This window comes from Lutzomyia longipalpis, chromosome 4 (assembly GCF_024334085.1).
Source record: "Lutzomyia longipalpis isolate SR_M1_2022 chromosome 4, ASM2433408v1".
Lineage (NCBI taxonomy): Eukaryota > Metazoa > Arthropoda > Insecta > Diptera > Psychodidae > Lutzomyia > Lutzomyia longipalpis.
In genome coordinates, this window is record NC_074710.1 from 14,788,398 (window position 1) to 14,810,280 (window position 21,883).

Sequence of the window (21,883 nt, forward strand, 5' to 3'; positions counted from 1 at the left end):
TTCTTTAAAAATACATTTTATTGACTATTTTTGACTTCGTACAGAGGAAAAATTATCTGTCTCGAACTCTCCTCAATCCACGTGAGCACCAATTTTTAATTTTTGGGGGAGATTTTGCATTTTGAAAATCGTACTAAATGATCAATCTTTATTTTAATATTTTTATATAAAGTTTATTTTTTATCGGAAAAATTCCACTAAAATTAAATAAAAAATATCGTCTTGTAGCTCTCAATTGCTACTACATGGTAAAAAGTCACAGCATTTAATCTTCCGTTGCTCGCTGCACGTCCGTTGCGCGCAGTTTTCCATTTACGTGAAGATTGTTTTCAGGCCGGTCTCCGAGTCTTTGCATTGCGGAGGGACACACTATTGCTACACGGTGGTGGTATCACAGTTGACAGTCACAGACCCAGCTGACGACTAAAATTGCGTGGGAGGCTACTATGGCGCGTTGGGGACCCACCCCCATCACTACTGCCACCGCTAACATCCCCCGCTGAGGGGACTTTGTGCAGCTGTGCCAATTCGCGATTTGCAATGAGTGATCGCGGGAGGTTCACGCATAGCCTAGGTGCCCTGGTGGCTTCCTCGTAGCTCGGTACGCGACACTGCAACACTTTCCGTGCTGCCTGATGCGTAACGGCATCATCGTAGCTGGGTGCTTCCTCCATTACGCTACGGTAGTCCTTGTGGGGTCCATAGTCGACAACTTTTGTACCCTCGGGATTGGGTTCGAAGGCAAAAAGCTTAATGATGGAAGGACGCGTCGTTGACGCTGTGTTGGGGTAGCGAAAAGACTCTATGGCGTCATCGTAGCTAGGTAGCCCCGATACGAGCGTATAGCTTGGCAGGGAGTCACTGTCGAAGTGATGTAAGCCAGCTTCCAGATTATCATTTCCACTTTGGTGGCTTTGGTGTACTAAAAGAGAAAGAATTAAAAACTTTGGTTAGTTGGGGTTGTGTCTTATCGTGGCCATTTAACAACTAATAAGGAACTGTGAAAAAGGTCTTTAGGCGTATTTTTAGTGAATTATTGCGCATTTTTGATTAAAAGATTGCCTTTCATGCTAGAATTAAATAAGAACTAATAAAACAAAATGAATTGAAGACGTTATTTTAAATCAAGAAGGATCTTGATGTTAGAAATTATTCATTTCCCTTTATTTATTTATTTATCCAAAAAATTAGGTGCGTTTTTTCATATTGCACCGTATAATTACAAAAGTATAAGTCAGTTACAATAGATTAATAATTGAGAATGAATAATTACAAAATAGAAAAAAAAGAAAGATATATAATAATTACAGTTCATCAATTAAATCCAATTGAGAAATAAATCTGATCATAAGACTTGTACCGCTCTCCGAGAAGTCAAGAAGCTTGTAGACATCCTTTTTACCAAAAATTGTTTTGCGTTGGTTATTGAGTCGATGACATTCGACCAAGATATGTTTGGTAGTAAGAGGGGCTTTGCAAGATGGGCAAAGCGGAATTTTTTGGGGTTTAATGAATCTATATGAGTGGGTCAGTCTAGTGTGTCCAATTCTAAGGCGTGATATAATACAGAATTCTTTTCTAGGAATATTTTTAGGGATGATAGGGCGTTTAGGAGATGATGAAACTAATTTTAACTTATCAGGTACTTCTTTTTCAAACCATTTGCCCTTGACGTTAGAAAAATATTTTTTACATAAAGAAATGGCATTATTTTGAAAAATTAACTTCTCAGTGATATCGGGTAAAAAGGCTGCGGTCTTGGCTTCGATGTCAGCTTTTGTGTTACCAGGAATATCACGGTGTCCTGGGACCCATAGTAATGTAGCTTTATTGTTTAATTCATTAATGAGATCACGAATTTTTTTGATTATAGGTGAAGAATTGTTGAGATTTTGTACTGCAGTAATTGTACTTAGAGAGTCCGAAGCAACAATAATATGTGCGGTATTTGGGTCTGTGGATATCAAATCTCTAGAAAATTGAAAAGCCTTTTCAATGGCAGAAGCTTCAAGATCAAAAACTGAGAGTGATTCGTGACATCTCTTACTGCTTATTAAATCCGATTCAGAAGTGATTGCATAGCCTTTATTGTTAAGTTGGCCGGATCCATCAGTGTAAAGAATCATATGATTGGGATTAATATGATTACAGATGTAGTTAAATAAATCTAAGATTTCATCATTTGACATTTCTTTGTAGTTATGTTGGATGATACTAGTGTTTATGGCATTATATTCTAAATTCTTGAACTCTTTTTATTTTCGTAATTAAGGATATCGTCGTAACCAGGAACTTCGGGGTTGCCCAAAATTCGAGAGGCTGACTTAGCAACAATGAGATCAAGTTTTTGTCTTAGAGGCGGGACTCCTGCCTCACAAAGAATGCTGTTAACCGGTGATGTTCTGAAAGCACCAACGCTTAGTCTATATCCTGCATTATAGATACTGTTCAGAGGATTTAATGATGCTTTTGGAGCAGCGGTAGCATAAATTTCTGATCCATAATAAATTTTAGAAAGGATTGTAGCCTCATGTATTTTAATCATGGTATCCCGATTAGATCCCCAACTTTTACTGGAGATACACTTCAACACATTTAGTCGAGAAGAGCAGGCTGTTTTTACTTCCTGAATATGATGATTGAAGTTAAGCTTAGGATCAAGCCAGACCCCCAAAAATTTAAATTTAGTTACATATTCTAGTTGGCAGCCGTTAATTGAATAGGTATATCGATGACAATTTTGTTTTCTGCAAAAATGCATAACTTTAGTTTTCTTTGGCGAAAAACGAAATCCATTTTTATTAGCCCAATCTCCCATTCTGTTCAGTTGAGATTGCATTTCATAGTATTGATCATCGATATTTTTACAACCACTATATATAACAATATCGTCGGCATAAAGTAAAATTTTTATTGGGTCCTCTGGATCAAATAAACTAAAGATGCTGTTAATTGCAACAAGGAAGAGTGTTACTGAGAGTACACCCCCTTGAGGTACTCCATTTATCATGTGACCTTCAGACGACTGCACATCTTTAATTTTGACTCTAACATTTCTTTCATTCAAATAGAATTTAAGAAAAGACAGCATGTGTCCGTCGATACCCCATTCAAGAAGTTGTTTTATAATGACTGCATCCCAGACACGGTCATAGGCTTTCTCGAGATCAAGAAAAATAGCAGTACAATGTGAAGTTTGCTCAAAGGTTTCAAGAACATCACCGGTTAATTTAGCAATAGCCTGAGTGGTTGAACGGTTGGATCTAAAGCCAAATTGATTTTGATTCAAAAGTCCATTTTCCTCAAGAAACCAAATGAGTCTATAGTTGACCATCCTTTCAAAAATTTTTAGATCACAATTACTAAGAGCAATTGGTCTAAAATCAGATACTCCTTGTTCACTAGGTTTTGGGATTGGAATAATATTAGCAGTGAGCCATTCCCGAGGGAAATCATCTTCAAACCACATTTGATTAAAGATATTTAGGAGAAATTCAATGCCATTACGTGGGAGATTTTTCAGCATATTGTATGTAATCGAATTGGGACCACATGATTTACCTGAGCTTTTATTGAGGGCTCTCATAAGTTCCTGCAAACTGAATTCCAAGTTTAATGGAGAGTCCGGGATAGGATCTAAAGCTGTATCATAGATTGAGTCTGTGATGTTGTTTTTATAAACTTTCTCAGATTCCGTCAGAATATCATTGGATGAAGCAAGGCAAAACTGTTTGACAAGCAAATCAGCCATACCCTTTGGATCAGTAGAAATCCCCCATTTATTAGCAACTCGTCGTATAGGTGGAGACCGAGAACCTTGGATAGCTTTAATCTTATTCCACATTTCCTTAGAAGAAGTGTGTAAGTCAATGCTTTCAATGTATAAACGCCACGACTCCGTTTTTGCAGCTTCAATTTTCTTCTTAACTTCAGAGAAAAGAGCCAAGTACTGGTTTTTATTTTCAGTTGTCGGATGTTTCTTGAAATGTCTTAAGGCTTTTTTCCTATCCTGAATTAAATTTTTAATTTCATTGTTCCACCAAGGAACTCTCTTACGACCTGAGGCAGTGGAAGGTTTACTGACCGGAATTGATTGATTGGCTGCATCAATGATAACCGAAAGGAAATCTTTGTATACATTTACATCAGTCAATGATAAATCAGCTAAATTTACATTAATTAGATTGCAGTATTTATCCCAATCGGCAGAAGACTCTATCCATTTTTTACAACCAGTGTAGAGATTCTCATAATTGTCTATATCAGTAATGTAAATGGGGTAGTGATCGCTGCCGTGGAGATCATCGGCAACTTCCCAAATAAAATTAGAAGAGATTTGGGGTGAAATGAGGCTAAGATCTACTGCATTAAAAGTCCCGTGAGCCATGGATAAATTTGTATGTGACCCATCGTTTAGTAGGATAGAATTTTCCTCAAATAAAATTTTTTCAATTGAACGACCACGAGGGTCAGTTTTATTGCTACCCCAAATAGCGTTACTGGCATTGAAGTCTCCTAGAATAATGTATGGGGAAGGTATCTGACGAATGACGTTCTTAATTTTATTTTCATGAATAGGGATTCCAGGCTTTAGATATATAGAAACTAATGTGATAGGATAATGCCAATACAATTTAACAGCAATCACTTCTAGGTCTGTTTTTAGCTTAATTGTCTCAAACTTCCACCCGCTTTGAATGAAAATTGAAACACCACCGCTCATTGTGGGATTTTCAGATTTGTTTGAGTGAAAAGAGGTGTAACCATTGATATTAGCTATTTTTGTTGAATTATTAGGTTTTATGTTTAAATGAGTTTCTTGTAAACATACACTACCCGTCAAAAGTTTCCGGGCAAGCAAAAATGGGGTATTTTTGAAGGCAAATTTTAAGTGGCTATATCTCCGGCTGTGGTTAACCGATTTTCAAAAATTTACCAGTTTTGGAAAGGTACATTTCTCACCTTTCCAAACCTGGTAATTTTTTGAAAATCGGTCAACCCGTTATTTCTTGGCAGCCATTTTGGTAAACCTAGTCAAAAGTATTTTTCTCACAATTTTACAAATTTTCACTTTGACCTTTTGCATCTCGGCCGCTGGTGCACCGATTTTAATATATAGATAGTCGTTGGAAAGGTAATTTAATTCCCTTTCCAAATCTGGTAAATTTTTGAAAATCGGTCAAGCGGTTCGGTCGTGGCAGCCATTTTAGTGAACCATAGTGAAAAAATACACTTTTGTCTATATCTCAGCTCGTGGTTGACCGATTTGAACAAACTCGGATTCAAATGGTAGCTAATCATGTCCCCTAACTTTTAAAAAAAAATTCATCTCGATCCGTCACGTGGTTCTTTTTTAATGTTTTTTTATGTGATACCCTTATGTTACAAATAGGGTACCATAACTTCATTCGTTGACCATTTAATTTTTATAAGTTACACTTGGCCCAAATTTCATCAAAATTAAAAGTAGACATTATTATCTAACTTTTAAAAAAAATTTCACTCAAATCCATCAAGGGGTTCTCCTGTAATGTCATTTTTTGTGGAGCTATGCGCGATTTTTGGGTTAAAATTTGACAATTCGACTCAACCAATCTATGGGCCCTGGAGTGTAATTTGACTCAAATCCTTGATAAATCGGCTTAATAATGTTAGAAACGATGTTCTGGACTTTATTGTGTATTTTTTCACTATGGTTCACTAAAATGGCTGCCACGACCGAACCGCTTGACCGATTTTCAAAAATTTACCAGATTTGGAAAGGGAATTAAATTACCTTTCCAACGACTATCTATATATTAAAATCGGTGCACCAGCGGCCGAGATGCAAAAGGTCAAAGTGAAAATTTGTAAAATTGTGAGAAAAATACTTTTGCCTAGGTTTACCAAAATGGCTGCCAAGAAATAACGGGTTGACCGATTTTCAAAAAATTACCAGGTTTGGAAAGGTGAGAAATGTACCTTTCCAAAACTGGTAAATTTTTGAAAATCGGTTAACCACAGCCGGAGATATAGCCACTTAAAATTTGCCTTCAAAAATACCCCATTTTTGCTTGCCCGGAAACTTTTAACGGGTAGTGTATACCAATGGGTCTCTTAGTACTAATAAGAACATCCAGCTCGGCCTTTCTAGGCCAAAAGCCATGACAATTCCACTGTATAAAAGAGCAAGGTGGTAAAGCAGGAGGAAGATTTGAATTATTTGAGGAAGGTTGATCACGCAATCTAGAGTCCTGATTATCCATAGTGTATTGGGATTAACAATACCCGGGTTCGGGTATGTTAGGTTGCGTATCATCGTCGTCTGAGGCTTCTGAAATTGATCTCACATCGGAGTAAGAGTCGGAGATATCCGGAGAGTCTGGTGGTTTGGGATCCGGGGGGGAAAAAGGAGGGCTGCCCGGATCAGGGGGTTCGGGATTGGGAAGGGAAGAAGGGATGGGAAGGGTAGGAAGGGAGAGGGGGAGGGGGGCTTGTTGATTTAGAGAAAGAGGTAGGCTTGATTCTGTTTGTGAATAATCGGTTAGTGAATTGTTATTAGATGTGCTTGTGTATGAATTGCTTGAATCTTGGTTTGAGTTGTTGTCTTTATTTTGAGTTTGTGAATTGCTTAAATGTTCAGGGAAGGAATGAGTTTTAATGGCAGCAATTTTTGCATCAGAAATTTGTCTCTTGAATTGTTTGTGAGTAACCTTTGCAATTTTTTCAATTTTATCAATGTTTCGTGTCTTCGGTTTCCAAGCAATTGAGGCATCCTGAGCTTTTAGGGAAGAAGAACCGACAGCCTGCAGAGTCTCCTTAGATTGAGAATCAGTCTGAGGGATTCTGCTGATTTCATTTGATTTTACGGCATTCGAGTAGGACATCTTGGTGTGATCAGCTTGTGATGGGGTGAAGGCTCTCATGTGTGCGGGTGTGGGTATAGTTTTACGTCGCTTTAGTTCCGCTCGAGCTAAATTATAAGGAATCCTCATTGTAACTCTGATAGCGTTGATCTCTTTCTCTTCAATAAATCTGGGGCAGCTTTTGCTTGTACTGGGATGATTTAGAGAACAATTAATGCATTTGGGAGGATTTTCGCATGGTGCGGGATCATGGAGAGGCTCAGCACAGAGACCACATGTCGGTTTGTTCTTACTTGAATCACAGCGCTTCTTTGTATGGCCTAGCTTCTGGCAAATATTGCAGCGAAACGGCGAAGGAATATATATTTCAGTCTTAACGATGAGGTATCCGACCTCAATCTCCTTTGGGCAGATCGGGGAATCGAAAGTGAGAATATGGGTAGACGTGTCCACCCAATTCCCATTTTCTCTCCTCTTGAGACGTTGGACATTAATGACTCCTTGATCACTCAAACCTTCCTGTATTCTCTCCATGGGGAGTTTCATAATTTCACGACAACGTATAATTGCCTGGGATTTGTTGAGTGCTCCGTTCTCAGAGATTGTGGCCGGTTTCTTCTCAACACCGAAAGTTGTGAGCTCTTTAAGTGCATTAATTTGCTGAATAGAAGATGTTTGTACCATCACATCGCCGCTGTTAAGTCTCGTGATAGTCTTAAATTTTTCCTTAGAGATGAGTTTTAGCCCACTTTGTAGATCGAAAATATCCATATTCCTTATATGCTCGCCCCCAATAACGAAATATTTTTCGTTATCGGAAGGATGCGTGAAAAAAGCGACCTTTAGAGCCTTATAATTTCGATTAACTGTTTCCTGTAGCGTAGGCATTTCTCCTCTATGGGTTGCATTGTAAATATTAAAGTCGTCAGGGGGGCGTCCGCCCCCCGAATGTTCCCCCATTTAACTTTATTTCAAGAAAAACTTCTTCTTATGTAATTAATTCGCAAATATAAATTCAATAAAGTAAATTTCAGATAGAGAGAAAGAGATAAAACAGTTGATAACGGGAAAAAATTTATCAAAAATGCGCTCTGCGTAAATCCGTCTATTCTACACGAGATCTGACACAGTACTGCATTTCCCTTTAATTTATTCACGTTCTTCTGCGGATCCTGCAAATCTTTTGAAGAAGAAAATAAGAACTATTGTAAGGAACATAAATTCTTGCCCCTTTAGTAAATTCTTTAAAGAAATTGATTGCTAAAATTCAAGTTAAAAATGTCGCCATTTAAAACTTTACAAAACAATCCTTGACACAATGGCTGCCAATGATCTTCGATGTTGCATTTCTGTGATTAAATATTTTTCCACTTTCATCTCATGTTTAACACTTCCCTGCTGAAGGTGTTAATCCCACCAATATTAAATGCTTAAAAGCCACACTACCTATAACCAACCAGTTGACCGTTAAAATTGCGCGAAAGCTCACAACCTTGATCGCCAATGCAGGTGAGAGAGAGAGAGAAAAGTGCTGCGGCCGTCTGCCCGCGGGAATCAATTTCAAGGGTCTTCTGTGCCACAACAGAGTGGTCAAAATGGAATTAAGCATTGAACTATTTCTTCTTTTTTGTGTTAAAGAAAAAACAGCAAAGGTATTTAGACGTAATTTCATTTTCGTAGAGACGGTTTTGTTGCGCAAATGTCGGTGCATGGCGTGCAGTGTGTGTGTGGTGCATCTCTTGTGCAATAGAAGCAAAGAAAAGTGGATCAATTGATGTCATTGCCAAGACGATCGCATGCGGAGGACTTTACCATTTTTTTCTTGTTTTGTTAAATTGACCACGTTTTAGCACGGAAAGCTAAACATCCCATAAATGGCGCATGTGCTGTAAATTGCATTTGTGGAATGACCCTCAAACACAACACATAACCCATGTGTTTCACCGTCATTTGTGCACCTGCTGCTGGCACAAAGACATCATTTTTTATCCCCAATCAGGTTGTGCTTGATCACCTCAAGATCGTGGCGATCCAGAGCATCAATTGCACACACGATTTCAAATTGTACGGGGAGACGCGACGCTACGATCACACCGCATCAGGTCAAAGACGCACGACAATCGCGTAAATTCCCCCCATAATTCGTCTTAATTACTCCCAAGAGACACGAGCTTTGATCATTAAGTGTTGTTGTTGCTGTTTTTCCTCACTCTCAGCTCTAAAATTATCCCCAAAAGTAACGTCTTGTGCGTGAAAAATGTCAAAGACAAAACATATTTTTTCCACGCGTATTTAATAGAGTAAAAATTGCAAAAAAAAAAACTCGCAAAAAGGTTCTCTTTATTAGCGACTAATTAAGCACAAAGATCGTGCTATTCTCGTACACATGGCCATACTGAAATGCGAGGAACAAAAAACTAATTCCCTCAGCTACGATTAACTTCACAACGCAATGGGATTGGGGTAAAGAAAAAAATTTCAAGTAGCTTTTCAACCCTCTCGAAAAATTTGTCGTTAATTTGTGTGTTTTCCCTACACGATGGGATTTGATCTTAAAGTCAAATAAATCCTCAAAGAGATCCCGAAGAGGATTATTCGGTAGCAGGGGCATGACAGGAAGTGTGCGCTCAATTTTTAATGGGGAAACTTTTAAATTTTACATTGAGTAAAGAAAAAAAAACTTTTGAAATGTATTTAGTTTAAAGTATTGAAGAAAAACCATTACATGATTATGTGGGAAAAAAAGTAAAACAATATACTTTTTATTGTGAATTCACGCGGAATTGGCAAACCTCACAGAGATTTTATTAGCATATAGCAATCTTCCTGCTTCTGTGCCATTCTTCTCGCGCATTTTTGTGCGATCTCTCATATGAATATTGATTAGAGATTCGGGCACAATGGATCTTCATTGTGTTATTTAATTTTTCATTAAATATGCGAAGATGATGATTTATATTATATGTACTGTACATAATATTGCGATAATACATAGAGTAGTGGTGCCTTATGGGGGCCTTTCACCTTGAAGTTATTGTTTGTCATGTAAATATTAAGCAATAAATCTTTTAATGTGTCTCTTTTTTTAAGCAATAACCTATCAACTAACTTTTAATTCAGGTGCAATACGTTGTTTTCTTAAATGTTGTATTTAATTAAAATTAATTTTGGGTTTGTAAGCCACAAAAAGGTAAAATCATCTACTGTTGTCTAATTACTTTCTTAACCTTTCGTGCGCCATGAGAAATACATGCGACGGGCCCTAAAGATTTTTTTAATCAAATTTTTAGCTTTTTAATCTTTTTTTTTTAAAGAAATAAAGTAAAAAAAAAAAGAACTCAAGTCGACTTAAAATTTATATACAATCTTCTGAAAATCATAAAAACATAAATTCTAGCATGGTAGCTCATTAGAGACCCCTGCGACTCATGGCGTCTGAAGGGTTAACAAAAATAATTTTATTGAAATTTTTCAATTTATTTAAAACACTTAAATAATTTTATAACGAAGAAGCGTAAGATAAAAAAAGGTCAATTAAAAAAACCTTAAGACACAATAAAAAAGTCCGCTTTCTTTCAGCATATGTTTCTTTTTATCCGAACAAAGATATTCTTTCTTCAAGGATTCATTTCCTTTTACTGACTCTCAACACTTTCTCTCTTTCTCTCTCACTGCTTTGCATAAAAAATAAAACAGACTGCTTGAGAAACTCCTTGTTGGTGAAAGAAGAAATGCTTGAAATGAATCCTAAAATAAGCAAATATCGGGAATCAGTTTGTCAACGAGATAATTCATTTGGGGTGAGTTTTGAGTGTTTTAGCAGTCTTTTTGACCAGTTTTTGGGGGTTGTATTTTCTTGCGGAGAAAAGAATAACAAATCTTAAGGGTTCCATCATCGTAAACAAACAATAAAGTGCGGGTGGATGGATGTGTGGGAACATTGAAAGGGCCACACCATCATTCGTTGTTGAATAAACAAACGAGAAATTGCCATTTTCTCTGCAATTTCCTGCGTCTTTGTGGTGCACCATCAACCACTTGTCGATGGATTTATTGGAGCGCAATTCATGTGTTGTGGTGGCAATTAAACTGCGTGAGAAGGTTTTTTGTATAAACAGTGTAAATGATCAACTCTCTGAATGGTTAGCTTCCTCACACATTTAAAATCATCTTGAAGTAGTTATAATGCGTATGGTAGGTTTGCAATTAAAGAAGAAGAATTTATGGTATGAAGATAATTTTCTGGGAAAATTGGTAAGAAGAAATTTGATCTTTAAAATTGTATAATTTTTCCCTTTTACTATGCGCCACTTAATCCCTCCTACCATATAGAGGATCTAGATCTTGAAAAAGGAATCCCATAATGAGGAGAAGAAGGGGATGTGAAATAAGAAATGCAACACCCTAATGGAATTTGAGGTTGCACCCAAAACACACATAGATGAAGAAGGGTCCCCGCGCAATGTGAGATTGAAGGGAAATGTGAAATGAGTTGGAATATTTATAAATAAATATGATGAAGTGTTTGAGGGGGATGAAGAATAAGGAAAAATATAGGCTATAGGCGAGGGGTTGCGAAGATGTTTTGGGAACCACAATAAGGTGGATTTTCCCCTTCTTGCTCTCTCTGTGTGTGGGAAATTCAGAGAAAATTATTCCTCCGCAATAGCTAGATGTTTCTCTCTGTAAATTGATGATTTCCACCAAATGCGACACTTTTTGCATTTTTCTTATGCATCCAAAAAGGACGAAGAAATGTGAGGGAGGATTGGTGGATTGGATATTTCTCTTTCCCATCAATCATCATGCTATACGTTTACTGCCACTTCTCATGAGGAATGTGTCCCCTACACGATACTTAAGGATCACAGAATGAGCCGATTGAAATGTATTTTTGGTGCAATTTTATTTTGATAAATGAGACTTCATTTATTGGGATTTTGTGGTTCGAAATTAAAATTTTCTTTTCGTTCAATCTCAAGCTTGAGATTCTTATAAAAATCATTTTCTTTTAGCAAAAAAATGAAACGTGGTGGAGGAATGTCTTACATAAACACTTCACATTTTCCTTCGCACTGACCGAGCTCACACATTTTTTCCTTTTGACCCATTGTCAATGGAAAATGGTGCTCAAAAACGTACAGCATCTACGTGTGAAATAATTAACATTCATTTTGTTGAATTTTTGAGCGAGATTTCAAGTTTCTGCAAATATTTGAGCGCCAATCGATTAGCACGTGTCGAGGGTGTTCGGTTTTCATTGGAAATTGAGAGATCAAGTTGCAAATTTTCTAAACTAACGTGGAAAATTTTACATTTAACAAGAAATGCTTCACTAAAATTTATTATTTAGGAAGGAAATTGATAAGATAAACATGTAATCACAATGACTTCATTCATAATATTTAATTGATTTTTAAAAATATAAATTAAGTGCATTTTGTCTTTCTTTTGAGGTGCTTTTCAAGGTGATTTTGTGCATTTTTAATGGACATTTTAGCGGTATGAGTAATTGCTACAATGACCATAAAAATCCAATATAAGTTGTGTTATTGGAAGTTGCTCAATGAACTTTCTCCATAATAAATTCTGAATTTACAATTTATTCTTTTGTTCTTTAAGGTTCATTTATTTATTTTTCTTTCTCAAATGTTTAATTGAAAGAAAAATCGTAACGCCCAAAAAATTTCTCTTTAAGAAATGATAAAATAATGAAGGAAAAGTTTTAAAAAAAATCTCTTCACCTTCATTCGGGCACATTGAATGACCAAAACTTGACCTTTTCGCGGACAAGTTTTTTTCTCTGATTGCAATCAATTGTATTTTACTAAAAATCAATAAACTTTCAAGTTGATTTTTTCGTTAAAACCATCTCTTTATTGGAATGCCGCACAATTCATAATCTCAAAGAAAAAGAATTAAGCTTGACCTTGCAATGGAAGATCCTATTTCAATAGTAAATTAAAATTATTTGCTCTCATTGCACGGAGATTGAATGTCTTTTGAGTTTTGTTATTCTACTACATACATTGTTGTTGCTGTTTTATTGTTTTTTAGAGCATGAACAGCTGAAGGTGAGAAAAAGTGAATTTTGCGTCGTGATTTTAGAAGCAAATAAAATAGAATTTCATCACTAATTGAAAGTTAAAGTTGAATTTGGGAGGTATTTTTAAAGGTGAAGAAAAGAGCTTTAAGATTAATTTTTAAGAAACTTGAGTTTCTTTTTAGAAAGAAAAAGAAAAAAAATAATTCAAAACCGATTAAAATATCAAATAGAATGAATAGAAGTTTAACTATCGAGATTATGAATAGGTAAACAAATACTATCATTTAATTTGCAAACAATTAGTTAGAATAGATGATAGTTCTCACAAATATCTCCTTTCTTTATTCTGTTTTTTTCTTGCTTCATTTTTATTCATATTAAATTAAAATGTTTATAGATAAATGTTATTTATTTTTCTTATCAAAACAAGTAAATAAAAATTCTTTTCTTTAGAAGAAATTTATTAAAGAAAAAGTTCTGGAAAAATATTGTTAAATAACTTCTTCTGTAGAGTTTCAAGAAAATTTTCTATGAATTTCATCTCCAGACAAATTAAGAAATTCAAGAGAAAAAATTTTAATTTCCACAAAACGCAAATTATTTCAAATCAGTAAAAACTAAATAAATTAATTTATCTACTAAAAAGGAGATTTCTCATTTAGCAACAATAGCTGTGCCTTTTTTCTTGATTGAGAAGATGAGAAAATTAAGAAGAGAGGTAATTCTGAGAGTTCAGAAAACATCGTCAAGGCTGGCGCGTCTCACACGCGGAAGATGCACATAAATACATATTTCGAGGAAGTTATGATGAGTCTGCGACTATAAGATTTCCCTGCTAACGATTCTTTATTTTTCCTTCATCTCCAATTTATCGAATATTATTTTTACTTTTTTATGCCATCACACATGTGATTATTCTTATATTTTTCTTCCAATCTTCTTTATATTCTTGCATCTTTCTTGGATGGTTTTCTTGTCTTGCAATAAAGTAAAGCAATGCGGTGCTGGTGCCAGACGGTGAAGAGACTCCAGCAAGGCAAAATGTGACGCGATTAAAGGTGATCTTGAACTCGCCCCAATATGGGTGCGTTTTAATGTGCATTGTTGGTGGATCTTTTTCGCAAAAGTTCTGCAGAGCACTGACTTCTTTCCATTGGGTTGAGCATCTGTCGAAGTGGATTGATCCCAAGCAAATATTTGTCGTTCGTGATGAATGCACCCAGAGTCCATTGTGTTGACCATCAAATGGGAACAATTGAGATTTGTTATTTCTACCCTGTCTCTCTCCCTTTTCTGGGCTATCCTGCTTGAAAGAAAATGTATTTGCCAAAAGGATTTGTCACCAGGGCTTAAGGATACTTCAAATCCCAAAAATTCAGTTCCCTCCCTTCTCACAATGAAATTATTAAAGTGAGAGCAGCCTCATTTTCACTTCTGTTTCATTGGCGATGACTTTATTGCCACCAAATGGGCTAAAAGTGATCAAAAAATCGTGTTAAAGGGCAAGAAAAAATCGCCATTAATGTAGGACGTATAGTAAATGAATGAAAGAGCAACGAGCTTTATCGGATTTTATATACAAAAAAAATCCTCAAACACTCCAAATATCAATTCTCAATCTTTCCTATTTATAGGTTCTCTTCACAAAAGTTTCTCTCTATCTTATCACCTTCTTTCCGACACTCTTTTCCCCATTTTAGCTCGGGGTTTTTTCCCATGCGGGCCCCTCTTTTCTAGCCCCGTTTGTGTTTGCTCTCACTTCTGTGATCAATCAAGATATGATGAGTTTGATGAGACTATTTCCACCTCTTTTGGATTTCCCCAACACGAAAAACGTGTCAATATAAGGGACTCACCGATTCCAGCGAGGAATGGTGTGCCTGAGTAGAGGATGAATGCTTGAGTTATGTAGCAAATTCAGCGCTTATCGTATTACAACACAGAAAAAGGAATAAATACCTTATAGTGTATGAAATGAAGGAAGACCAAGGACGTGAGAATGATGATTTGGATAGGAGAGAAATGTCAATCAAATTGATTTCTTTAGCAGATTATGTCCTAATTCAACATTTACAGATATTAGTTTTTTTCTCTCTCTTGTTTGTCCTGAGAAAATTCTGAGTCTTTCTTAGTTCATAAATGTTTTTAAGAACGATTATAAGGATCAATTCAATTGGTTCAGTCTGTGTGTGTGGTACAAAGAAGTCTCCCCCTTCATGCAATCAGCACCACATATCGATGGAATTATCAACGCATTATTATTCTTACCAACCCCACGCAGACACCCACGTCATCGGCAACGACCCCTAAAATTGCAATCATCCCCCGCAATCATATATATCGAGATGTTTACGCTCCTTTCACATATTCACACAACCCCCACGGAAAAGTGTGAGATTCAGACGAAGGGTGCCCATTGAGGCGACACCTGTTACAGGGGGGAGAGGACTTTCCCTCCATGATAAAAAGGACTCTTGAGGGAATTTTTCTTAAGAAAGTGTGGGAGAAAAATTGAAATATTGAGTGGAATCTTTTGTGTTAAACGCGGTGTTTTTATGACCCCTCGGACTCTCTCTCTCTCTTTCTCAAGATGACCAGACGATAAATTACTTTTCTATTGGAACTGAGAATTTAATCGCAATATTGAGAAAAAAAATCCTTTGAGGAACGAACAAATGGGATGCATTCTCACGTATGGAAGAGAAAAGAACCCCCCACTGTTCGTCTTTTTATTTTACTTCTTTGTCCCTTTGAGGGTTGTACAAAAAATATGGAAGAGATTCGTTTGTAAATTGAACAGGTTAATGATTTACGAAGGATTTTATTATATTCTTATATATTTATAAGTGATTTAGGAGTTTGCTAGACAGAGAAATATTTAGAAAAAAATGTATCAACATATAACTCAATCTAATGCTCAACTTAAGCTTTAATGTAATGCATTTCTTAAATCTTATGATATCTGATTTATGGCAAGTTGTTATGACCTCCTATTTGCCCCAAAAGCATTTGAAATTTTATTTAAATTAAAACATAATTTTTTTTTGAAGTGTTTTTTAAAGCTACATTTTTGTGGTGGATTTGCTCAATTGCGCAATTTAGCACCCCATTTGATGGACAGCCTTCTCCACCTAATACATACATATATACATATGCGGATATTTGACGTTAATATATTCTGCAAATTTGCATAATTTAGCACTAATCAGAGGATCAAATACACCATAACTATGTATTTTTCCGCCCCATCTTTCTCGTGGCATCATTTAAAATGTGCGGGAAATTCAACTTCGCGCCAAATTAATCTGCTTTTAGAGGTTCCTAAATGGTGCTAACTAAGCCATTTGGACTCTGTGTGCGACGATGGAAACAGGTTAGATGGAATTGGGTAATTCCAGGAGGCATTTCACCAAAGTTATGATCTTTACACCATTCAATTTGTGCAGAAAATTAGAGGAAGAAGATTCTTCACGCACGATACATTTTTCAACCACAAATCCATCAACACTCCATCACTGGAGAACTGTCATTGATGATTTTTGTCATCATAGCCTCCAGAGAAGATATTTTTCTCAGCAGGAGACGTATCCCAACTCTAGACATTTCCTGCGACAATCTTCCTGCCCAGGAAAAAATATTAAAACATTTCCTCCTCTTCCTAATAATTTGCTTGTGGGAATGTTGGAAAAAGGGGGCTTTAACGACTTTTGTTCTTCCCCTCTAAGCTCTTCAATTTATGCAGAAGAAGGTCTCCATTGCTTCGGAGTTGCGGAAGGTCGTGTTATTTTGGGTATGAGGCAAACCACTACGCAGCTACATGTCTGAGTTGAACAAAAAATTAATAAAATTGTCTCTTTCAATGCCATTTCCTTCATTGTTTGAAGCTAGTTTTGCAGCAGAAGAGCTCGAATTTTTTAAGTCTTTATTATTTTGAGGAAATATTGCAATGAAAGTTCAATAAAGGGGCATCTGTTTAAAATAACCTGAACGTGTTAAAGAAAATCATTTAATTATTTCATTCATGACTCCTGATTGCAATTAACTTCCTATGAGAAAGATTTCTCAGCTTTCTGCATTGAGATCTTTTAAATCACATACACCACAAAGGCTACAAAGCCTACCCAAAGGAAAATCTTCATTACCTAGACAAGCAGGGTTCTCTTATAGATACTCACGAGGAAGATAAACAGCACCCGCCTCATAAATAATTCTCTCAATTGAAAGTTGGGTATGAGGTGCTCTGGAAAATGATCAAGAGGGGGAAGATACCCAAAAAAATGTCTAAATAAAAATAATTAGTGACTTTCCCAATTTGTGGCTCGATTTATGGGATGTTAGAATATGAGGTAAGAAGCTTCTGTTCTAGGCACGCATTTTATTTAAGGAGTTTCAAAGTCTAAATGATCTTTAAAATATCTTTCAGATATTTCTGGAATTTTAGCTTCAAGTTTCTAGATATTTTTTTTTGCACATTGATCATCGTCTTAAATTCTGTCTGAAGAACCGTAAAAGAATTTTATTAGAAAAACAATTTAATTATTAAGTCTTATCCATGACGTATGCTTTTATACTCTTTCAATCTCATAAGCAACAGTTAAAGAAGAAATCTCAATGGAAGATCAAATACACTATATTGGGACGGCTAAAGATGCGAGAAAACAAGATAAATTGTTAAAAAACAAACCACAGATGGAATTTGATCGTAAATGACAGACGGAGGATCATCTTTCTCTTAATTATCCACTACCTTAGAAGCCACTTTATTTACTGAAGGAGTTATTTTTGTTGATTTGATTAAATCCACCCGCTCCCTATATGACAAGATCATTAAAAGAAAAATATTTTCTCTATGGCAAGAAATGGGAGAAAGTGACTGCGTGTTTGGTTTATTTCTTCTCTTTCTTTTTGATGATCATCGAGGGAATGTTCTTTTTTCTTAATTTACTTGAGAAGTTCCAGAAATTCAACCTCAAAAAATCAACCTTAAATTGACCGTGAATTTCTACTTTTTTTTTGCTTCTCAATTTCATCCCCTAAATGCGTCTTTTTAAGGGATTTCTTTTCGTTATATATTAAAGTTGATCATGTTCCAGGTAAAATTGCAATGAGGGCAGCTGAGAAGATGAAAAGGTACACACAAAGGATCCATTAAAATCATATTGAATTTTGATAATTCTTCGGCATTCTCTGCCCATTTCCTCGCCTTTAGGGGGTACGCCACAGCACACATCTCAATGGGAATCAATGGCACGCAGGATGTTTGAGGTGCTGTCGAGGGATGAAAATCAAGAGAGACGAAAGATCATGATCCTAAGATAAACACTGAAGAGAGAAGCAAAAAAACGATCTTCTGACAACCATATGCTTTCGTACAAATTCCCAATGGCAGAAACATATTCTTTTTTTTTCTTCTCTTTTTTTTTGCCTCTTCCCTTCAAAAAGGGGCTACACACTTCAAATTAAAACCAAAAGATGTAAGAGCAAAAGAAAAAAAAACCTTCACTGTTGCAACATGCAATTGAGTACGGCAATATGTGCATTTTTTAAAATATTAATTTATAAGAGGAAGAGTCGCGTAACATCTTCATACAAACATGAGAAAATAATTCTCCCATATGTAATTTTGTGCGGTAATCCAGCATTTTATTTTATTTTATACGTGGTGTTATCTCTTCACGAAAATACTTTCAATTTAATTATTTAAACGCGTAAAATGATGCTCTACTTTTCTCAGAGTGTGGGTGGGTGTTGATGTTAATTTCTTATCACATGATGATGTTTTTGTCGAGCTTTTTGCTACTTAATTACTTCAAGCGAATTTATTGCATTTAAATGCAAATTAAATGAATGATAGAATGGATAAAAAATGAACCCGGATTTGTTATAATTTATACACAAAAATATTTAAAGATCTTAGAAGAGCTCAATTGATTTTCACAATAAGGGTGAGATTTTGTGAAAAATTGACTTTCACTTCGTGAGAAAATTGTTCAGTTGCTGTTAAATTTATCAAATCAGTAACCGATAAAATTTATTAGTAGCAGAATAGGTAATATCACTATCAAAATATTACTCAATCTTGAAAATAATCTATTAATTCTATTTACAAAACATTTGCACGTGATATTTTCTTGCAAGAATAGAAATTAGAATTTTTTAAAAAATAATCCACTATTTGACTTTTAGATAACAACAAGGAAAGAGCGCAAGAAAGAGAGGAGGATTTCACGAAGATCCTACCATTTGATTTAGAATAAAAGAAAACCAAACTCAACAGCAACTTAATATCAAAACCCGCATAAACTGCACGTCAGTTTAAATTAAGGTACCCTCCCTCGCTCCCTTGAAATCACAAAATGATTTTTCAATCTCCCATTTAGAGAGATTTGATAAATAGAGTTCATCACATTAAATGGATTTGGAGTTAGAGCTTGATGTGTGCGCCCCATAAGCCATTGATGAGAATTAATCTCAACTTGAGAGAGAGAAAGGCAGATAGAGAAATTAATTATTTACAAATGCGCGCGAGTGCCACTGGAGAGGCCCCCTTTCAATAAGCCGAGAGCAAAATGATGAGGGTCATGGTAAATAAAATTTAAAGTCACTCTCAAAATGGAGAACAAATCAAATTGATATTCAAGATCAATTGAGAAAAATTCCCATGTGGAATGTTCTTTTTATTTTTGAATTTTTAAAAGTAGGGATAGCTCAGATTAAACGAAACTAAGTTTCCTTTAATCGTGTGATATCTTCTTAGATAATGTAGAAGCTCAGATAAATTCGTGATTAGTTAATCTTTAATGCGTTGACTTATTTATAAATTAAACTAAAATTAGCTCAGGTTAAACCCAGTTGAGCGACACTTAATCGTGGGGCCTCAAGATAATGTAAGATCTCTTCTAGATAAATTCTTGGTCAATCTAGCTCTAGATACGTTAACCCTTTACTGAATCTGCTAAAGAAAAAGTAGCTCAGATAAAGCCCAAATTCAGCTACATTTAAAACATTCTGATCAAAAGGCTTCAAAGGGCTTAAAAATTAAATCCTTTCGACTTCAATGACCTAATTTTAAGGCCAAAACATGATATTTTCATCTATATAATATTTTTTTTCATGTTTTTAGCCCACTTTTAGTCGCACAATGGTTGTTTTTAATCATACCTATATATGTACGTTTATCAGAATGCAATCTTTTGCGTGTTTTCTTTTCTACCGGAAAAAAGTGCGCAACAAATCCACGAAGTTGATAAGAAAAATGTGGGTTTAATTTAGAATTTACAAAAAAAAATAACAAGAAATTGATGGTGGTGGGGGACTTACAGCTTGTTTTCCACTGAAGAAATTTATGGTAGAGGAAGCAGGCACACATGCAGAAGATTGACGAGACAATCATAAGGGTGAGAAGGATTCCCACCCACACGTCCCCGATGAATCTGTCGTATTCCGCATCACCCGTCAACAGGCCATCCCTCGGTAGGCCACCACGTGTTCCACTTAAACTCGTTGCTGTATCCCCAATGGATGATGTGAGATCCATCTCACCCACACCGGTGAGGAGGACTGTGTAGTTATTGGACATTGCCAATGTTTGGAAGTCCAAATTCGTTGGAATTTCAAACGTAATTTTCGATTCAAAATTGTCCAGCATTGTTTTTATGCAAAAAAATGCTTTTTCAGTTCATTTGGCACGGGGTTACTTTAAAAGAAAAATTCTCGCAGCACTTTTTTCTTCTTCTACGTGAATCTCAATAAGGAAGTATTTGCGTGTGATAAGGGCTAAAGAGACACTCCAAATGGAACTTAATAAGCTATCTCGATAGCACTTTTGATAACAAAAAAAAATATTCTTCTTCTTCGCAAAATATTGCTTTTTGAATTGTTATTTACTGAACACTTCAATCACTTTCATAAGCGGACCACACATGTCCAGGAAAAATCCACTCTAAAATAATCAGCAAAAAAATTCTTGGCACAAAATTTTCTTAAATGAAGAAAAAAAACTTTTTGTTAAGTAAAATTTATGGTCCAGGAAGTCTGTGGTTTGATTGTCGCACAAGAGCTTTTGGCGTGCGCGCGCGTTTTTCGACAATCTCCAGAGTTTTAGCGCACATTGGGCTCCATATATCGCGTTTTGACCTTCAATTTGTGAGCTTTCGTGCAATATATTGTTTCAATTGTTCCTCCTCCACCTTCTAAAAGCACCTACGGTCGGTCACACACCGGTAATTGCTTCGCACACTGCACCCCAAAGTAGTGACGCAATCTCAATGCACACACACACAAAAAATCACTTTGATGAGCAATTAAATTCAATCATGAACTAAGTTTTTTTTTTTTTTTGTTAAAAACACTCCAAAAAAACCTTCAAGATCTCGTCGAAATCCACAGCAGACTCCATACGCGCGCAAACACCTTGCGATCCGTCCGGTGTCTCGGCACTGAATGATGTGAGAGCTCTGGCTTTGAGTTGCTTGCTGCATGCGGTGGAGTCCCAGCACATACACCGAGGGGTGACTCACTTGTACATATTTCGTGTATTTTATTATGCTTTTGCCAGACTCAACATCGCACGAGGAAGCGGCATGTTCGGCATCTTAATGCGTTTTGCACTTTTGATTCGCATGAGATTTCAATTAAGCGCGACATTTGCGAATTACACACCTTCTTGTTTTTTTTTTTCAACCAAGAAGATTTTTTTGTGCCTCAACTCTTCTGGAACGAGGGGCATTGTTTATTTAGAGAGGAAGAGGGAAGATCGTCTTTCTTTCCTCTCTTATTGAGACTCGCCAGTTTAATCTTGTTTTTGGAGGAATCTTTCCGGAATAGAGATAAGTTTATTATTAAAAATAAAGAAATTGTGCAATAATTCAGAAAAATTCTAGGTCACCCTGGAGAGAGAAAGAAATTGCATGAGCAGTGATTAAAAAAAAATATTATGGCATTTGCATATAAAATATTTTTCTTAATTTATTATTATTCTACCAAATTACTT

The 21,883-nt window shown here is 35.9% G+C and overlaps 1 protein-coding gene across 1 annotated transcript; it reads right to left on the bottom strand.

Moving 5' to 3' along the window:
- Positions 1 to 21,670, bottom strand: LOC129796652 (protein commissureless 2 homolog). The gene is made up of 2 exons (XM_055838764.1): positions 20,212 to 21,670; positions 1 to 922 (listed from the first exon to the last, which is right to left on the bottom strand). Exons 1-2 carry the CDS (start codon positions 20,537 to 20,539, stop codon positions 405 to 407), a joined length of 846 nt encoding a protein of 281 aa, XP_055694739.1. The 5' UTR covers positions 20,540 to 21,670; the 3' UTR covers positions 1 to 404.
- Between the last annotated feature and the right edge of the window lie 213 nt (positions 21,671 to 21,883).